This window comes from Zeugodacus cucurbitae, chromosome 2, assembly GCF_028554725.1.
Source record: "Zeugodacus cucurbitae isolate PBARC_wt_2022May chromosome 2, idZeuCucr1.2, whole genome shotgun sequence".
Classification (NCBI taxonomy): Eukaryota; Metazoa; Arthropoda; class Insecta; order Diptera; family Tephritidae; genus Zeugodacus; species Zeugodacus cucurbitae.
Genome location: NC_071667.1, coordinates 134,695 through 141,362, shown reverse-complemented (window position 1 = coordinate 141,362; position 6,668 = coordinate 134,695). Strand labels below are relative to the sequence as shown.

General features: G+C 31.7%; 1 protein-coding gene across 1 annotated transcript; it reads left to right on the top strand.

Annotated features, from left to right (window-relative positions):
- Positions 1 to 127: 127 nt before the first annotated feature.
- LOC105208435 (superoxide dismutase [Cu-Zn]) lies at positions 128 to 4,782 on the top strand. The gene is made up of 5 exons (XM_011178272.3): positions 128 to 202; positions 428 to 1,568; positions 3,659 to 3,857; positions 3,923 to 4,141; positions 4,311 to 4,782. Exons 2-5 carry the CDS (start codon positions 1,504 to 1,506, stop codon positions 4,596 to 4,598), a joined length of 771 nt encoding a protein of 256 aa, XP_011176574.2. The 5' UTR covers positions 128 to 202; positions 428 to 1,503; the 3' UTR covers positions 4,599 to 4,782.
- The last annotated feature ends 1,886 nt before the right edge of the window (positions 4,783 to 6,668 follow it).

Genomic DNA, 6,668 nt, shown 5'->3' with positions numbered 1-6,668 from the left:
GAATAAGTAAACTACAAAAGCTCTTTATGGTCGTTATGTCGCTTGGATGATATAAATTATCTGGTATTAGTTTAGAGCATTTCCATGACGTTCTAATAAAGAAAATATATTCAGTTTACGTAAAAGTTTAATAATAAATGCTACTGTTTTACGGTCTCTTTTTTTAAATGTAAATAGAAATATAGCTGCTACCAACACTTGGGTAAATATTACACATTTTGCAAAAATATTGTTTTCTTATAAATTGTATGCTTTAACATGTAAATTTAAAATTAAAATTTAATTTTTTAAATGAAAAAATACTAGTATTCTTAAATAAAAATCCTATTTTCCTATCGAACAATCCACGATTTTTAACAAATATTACTCGTATTTTTCATTAATTATTACTGACACTTTATATCCAAAATTATTTTTAATTTTTTAGTAACCAAAAACCTATAAAGTGTCATAACTAAGCCATAAATAAAGTTATAAAAGTAAAATTTGGAATAAAGGATCGCACTAGGAAGGAGCACATTTGGATGTAATTTTTTTGGGGAAGTGGGCGTGGCCCCGCCCCCAAATCGGTTATTTGTATATATCTCTCAAACCAATGAAGCTATATAAACCAAACTTTCTAACGAAAAACGCCAGAAACACACATATAATAGCAAAAGGAAGTTGCACTCAGATTTTTTTACAAAATGAAAAATGGGTGTGGCATCGCTCACTTATGGGTCAAAAACCATATCTCAGGAACTAATCGACAGATTTCAATGAAATTCGGTATATAATATTTTCTTGACACCCTGATAACACGGATAAAAAATGGGCGAAATCGGTTCACAACCACGACTACTTTCCTTATAACTCAATTTTGAATTCCATCTGATTCCTTCACTTTATAATGTATACATAAGTAACCAATGAAGATAGCGGAATAAAACTTTACACAAATAGTGCATATCATCTCTGGCTTCACTTGTGAGAAAATTGTCGAAAACGGACTATAACATTTCAAGGCTTCAGATATCGAACATGTTGAAGGGTAAATGAGGGTAAATTTTAATAATTTTAATTTTAATTTCTTCTAATAGTGTGTCTCTGTTCAAAAATTATAAAATCGGGTCATAGCATCTCTTATCTCCCATATACCTAATTATAAGTTTTTCAAAAATAGCATCTCCTAGCTCCCATATACCTAATTATATGTTTCTTAAAAATACGGTGGGCTTTATTCCGCATATATGTATATATTGGTTAATATGTATGATATCTTAGCAAAATTAAGTGAGCGTATAGCCCTGGATATAGTGTACCTTGCTGGTGAAAATGAGTGAAATCGGTTCAGGAATTAACTCAGCCGTCATATACTATACATGCTGATTTTCGTTATTCTATTAAGCTTTATGCCGAATTTATGGGTATATTTGTGTGTTATGTAAATACAATTTATTTGATAAATTGCTTGAACTAAGCCTTTCCTTACTTGTTTAAAATATATTTATTATCTTGAACAATATGAAGCCACTGGAATGCTTACATAAATATTTGTTGCGATTTGTCAGTTGGAGCTCAAAACATTGGTAAGTTGTTTCCATGAGTTGTTTTGCACAAGTAAAAAGTATTCGTCATTTTCATTTATTTATTTTAAAAAATATTGCTTTTGATTGAAATTTGTTTGCTTTTGAATTTAAAAATTTGGATTTTTGGGTGAGTGTAAGGGTTAAATCAATGATAGTATGTGTGATATGGATATGGTTATGGCATCTTTTATTCAACCATAATGAATAATTAAATGTCATATACTTCGTTAACACTTTGCATAAAATATATAAAATTGACAGCCAAATTTGATGTTACCGAGGTTTAACATATGTACAACAAAAAAAAAACATTCTGTAATTTTTATGCTCGTCTATATTTCGTACATTTAATTTTTTTGGTAATATTAACACAGTCCTAAAGCACGTCAGTAAATATAAATAAATTGCAACACAAGTAAATGTTAGCATTCGCTGAAAGTAAAAATATATAATCAGAGAATGTTAATGAAAGTTGCGCATTAAAGTTCTCTGAGCTTTCTTGTAAGCTTTCTCACTGTTATCTGCGGTGCATACGCAGCTTTTTACCATACATATATGTACGTATGTACTGTATATAAATATTATATTTAGAGTTCCCCCTTATAGTACTATACTACTTTACTATACCAGTGTTTCGATAATACACTCACGGTAAATTTTCAATTAGAAATAGCAGAACATGCAATTGTGTAGAAAAACATTATTCTAATTTAATTTTCGTTTGATATTTACTTTTCTAGCTACATTTCATTTATTCATTTAACAGATGTTAGAATATGTATTATACTTCGCTGGATTGCATGAAGATTTTTACTCAAATTTATTATTAATAAAATATTAATTGGATAATTAGTTAAGCTATCTCGAATTCCTGAACCGTTTTCATTCATATTCACCAAGTTCACTTAATTTTGCTAAGATATCTCACATATTACGGTATAAAGTCCACCGGAAGTTTGAAAAGTCGTAAATCGGGTATATGTTGACTAGGGGAAGTATTGACCCGATTGGCACAGAGACACACTATTGTAAGGAAAATATATTTTTTAGAATATCGGAAAGATTTGCCGACATTTCCAGTTAAAAATTGGTCACAAGCATTGGGGTATGGTCCCATAACGGACGGGCAATGCCACACCATAAATGCAGGATTTGTACAAAAATCTGTTGCAATATCTTCACTAGTGCTTTATTTATAGATTGTATAATGAACGAATCAGATAGAATCAGGTGGTATAAGGAAAATATGTGTAGTTGTGAACCGATTTGGCCAAATTTAAAATATTAACATTAGGATTCCGAGATATTGAAATTGCCACGCCTATTTTTTTTTTGTGGGCGTGGCAGTCGTTTAATGTCGCACATCTACAATACCAAGTTATAGCTTGCACAGACGAACGGACGGGTATACATTCGGATTTCAAATCTACTCGTCACCTTGATTGCTTTGGTATATATTACTCTATATCTAACTCTTTTAGTTTTAGAAATTACAAAACTATTATACTCTCTCGTTATGCAACATGTTACGATTTTTGTACTATCGATAATGAAGAAAAATTGGCACAGTTATATATGCCAATATAAATAGAAATCTATGTAATGTTAACAGTCATTGTCGACTAAACCTCAAAACTTTCATGGAAAATGTTGGTTACTAATCAGAGTAACATAACTAATTATAATTATAATTATAGAAGGTTTGGTGGTTTTGTTTTTAGCAATAAACCAGTGTGTCCCTATTCCACAGTTCTCTTCAAGTTTGGCTATGTGCATGTCAAACACCTGCATTTATATATACTCGTATACATAAGTACATAGAATTATCATCGTGAACTGAAATCGAATTACCCTATGTTATAATTAACTGAATCAATCAGCGTGAAAACTATGTCGATGCCATCATCATCATTGAATGTCACTAGATACTTGTGTTGATTCAGTTATTTGACGGCAGTTTGTTACTCTGGTCGTTGATACATCGAAATTTAACGGAAAATTACATATTCGTGTAACAATAACATCGCCGTTATGAAATACATAATTTGCATATTTTTACTTGCCTTTTTGCTGTTCTCTGTTTTTATTAGTCCCAAAGTAGTCTTGTGCATCCAAACAATAGAAGCCAGAGCGCTCCCTAAAGTAAATGATTCACCATCCAACAAGCAGGCTGCCGATGTGATTAAAGTTGTGTCTGGTACTAAGGTTAAACGTTTTGAACGAATGACTGTTCCACTGGGTGGACAATTCACGCAATATCCAATGTATGTGGGTTATAATTATGGCGGTGTGAGTACAAGAAGCTTACTGCACAAATTATTATATAAAAGTAAGAAACTTTACTTTTCCTGCAGGTAGTACCTCATTGGCAAGCATTTGCGAAAATTGTAGGAGAAGGAGAGTCCGTCATAAACGGAGTTGTTACCTTTCAACAAATGCCCTATAACGGCGACATCAGAGTGACCATTAATATAACTGGACTACCAGTAGGAAAACATGCTATTCACATACACACATACGGAGATATACGTGAGGGTTGCAAATCAACTGGTGGGCAATTCCCTAACAATTTCGTAAGTATTAATATTTCTAATCCAGACTAAAATATCCTCATATTTTTTATCCTTTGAAAGTAGTATGTATACACCATATGTGTTATATATCCAAGGTTCGGAATCAACCTCGTAAAATCATTATAAGACTTATAAAAAAATATTTTATTAATATACTTTATTCGAACAGATTGGCAACGTAGACACCAAAGAAGATGGGAGTATCTCGTCAGTCTTTCGTAGTCCGTATCTAAATTTATTTGGTTTTAACGGAATTGTAGGGCGTGCAATTGTTATTCATGAAAAGCCCATCGACATAAATATTGCACTCAATGCTGAAGTGTTTTCTAGTTCACTTCAATCAATGTCCGATGCATTGGCCTATCAAAATGAAGAAAACTCTGTGGGGCCGGCTATTGCATGTGGCGTCATCAGTATAACAAGCTCAGCGTCGACTACCATTTTAACGCAGAAATAAAGAAAATATAAAATAAGTCAGTGTTTAATTGTTAAAAATATTTTTGGTGCATAATAGGTGCAAAAAATGTTTTTTCATCAATATTTTCCATTACAATTTGTGCGTTAATTTGATAAGTTAATAATATTATAAAACTATTTATACAATTTTTTAATCTTCGTCGAAATTACAAATAATATAAATATATAAAATTAAGTAAAGTGTTTTTGTTAAAATAGATTTTTTTTTATATTTTTAATGGTACTAATCACATTTGTGTATTCCTTATAGTCGCTAAATTATAATGTTTTAAAATTGGAAATACGCGCTGTATAAAATAAGTCACTGTACATATGTATATTATATATTTGTTTTGTTACTCCTGCAAGAACCATGGAGATTGTATATATGTACATATAAGAAGTTTAAAAATACTCTTATAATTATACTCTCGCAACAAAAGTTGCTAAGAGAGTATTATAGTTTTGTTCACTTAGCGTTTGTTTGTAAGTCATAAAACTAAACGAGTTAAATATAAGGTTATATATATCAAAATGATCAGGATGATGAGACGAGTTGAAATCTGGATGTCTGTCTGTCCGTCTGTCCGTCCGTTTGCCCGTGCAACGGATAACTTAAGTAAAAAATAGATATCTTAACGAAACTTGGAACACATATTTCTTGCCACCCTGAGGAGGTTGCTTTCGAAGATGGGCAAAATCGGACCATTGCCATGCCCACAAAATGGCGAAAACCAAAAACATATAAAGTGTCATAACTAAGCCATAAATAAAGTTATAAAGGTAAAATTTGGAATAAAGGATCGCACAAGAAAGGGGCATATTTGGATGTAATTTTTTTGGGGAAGTGGGCGTGGCCCCGCACCAAATTGGTGATTTGTATATATCTCTCAAACCAATGAAGTTATATAAACCAAACTTTCTGCAGTCGGTTCTCTTACGTACCCCACCACAATTTGGTTGAAATCGGATAATAACCACGTCCACCTCCCATACAAAGGTTAGGTTGAAAATTACTAAAAGTGGGTTCACAACCGATTCACAACCACGATTGCTTTTATTATAACTAAAAATTTTGAGTTCCATCTGATTCCATCACTTTATAATGTATATATAAGGAACCAATGAAGATAGCGGAATAAAACTTTACACAAATAGTGCTTATCATCTCTGACTTTACTCAAATAATTGTCGAAAACGGACTATAACATTCCAAGGCCCCAGTTATCGAATATGTTGAACTCAACGCCTAAGGGTAAATTTTAAACGAAAATATGGGTAAATCTCTCAGATAATTTAATTTAATTCATAGGAAATGGTTTTCTTCTAATGGTGTGTCTCTGTTCCAAAAATTATTAAAATCGGTCATAACATCTCCTAACTCCCATATACCTAATTATAGGTTTTTCAAAAATACGGTGGGCTTTATTCTGCATATATATATTGGTTAATATATGAGATATCTTAGCGAAATTAAGTGAGTGTATAGTCTTGGATATAATGTACCTTGCTGGTGAAAATGAATGAAATCGGTTCAGGAATTACCTCAGCCTTCATATACTATATATGAGTAAATTTGTATGTTATCTTAATAAAATTGCGAGAGTATAAAATGTTCGGTTGAACTTAGCCTTTCCTTATTTGTTTTGTTTAAACTTGTTGTATACTGCATTTTTGACACATGGGTATATATTTCACATAATAATCGATTTATTAGGTATTAAGCTAATCGAATTTTTGATAACCCTATAATTAGGTATATGGGAGCTAGGGACCCGATTTTAACCATTTTTGTTACAGAGAATTAAATTAAATCTGAATTAAATGAAAATATCTGAGAAATTTACCGATATTTTCGGTGAAAAATTACCTATAGGCACGAAATTTCGAAAATTTTTCCTCAAGTGATGCCACAGCACAAAAACTCGAATACTGGTGTAAAGTTTTATTCCGCCATCTTCATTGGCTCCTAATGTGCATATGTATTATAAAGTAAACAAATAAGATGGAATTCAAAATTGAGTTATATGGGAAGTAGGCGTGGTTGTGAGCCGATTTCGCCCATTTTCCC

What these genes read in the sequence shown, in the direction of transcription:
- LOC105208435 (XM_011178272.3), top strand. Translation starts at nt 1,504, where the DNA reads ATGAAGCCACTGGAATGCTTACATAAATATTTGTTGCGATTTGTCAGT. An exon ending in TGGGTTATAATTATGGCGGT is followed by an intron (nt 3,858 to 3,922) that starts GTGAGTACAAGA and finishes CTTTTCCTGCAG; the next exon opens with GTAGTACCTCATTGGCAAGC. An exon ending in GGCAATTCCCTAACAATTTC is followed by an intron (nt 4,142 to 4,310) that starts GTAAGTATTAAT and finishes TTATTCGAACAG; the next exon opens with ATTGGCAACGTAGACACCAA.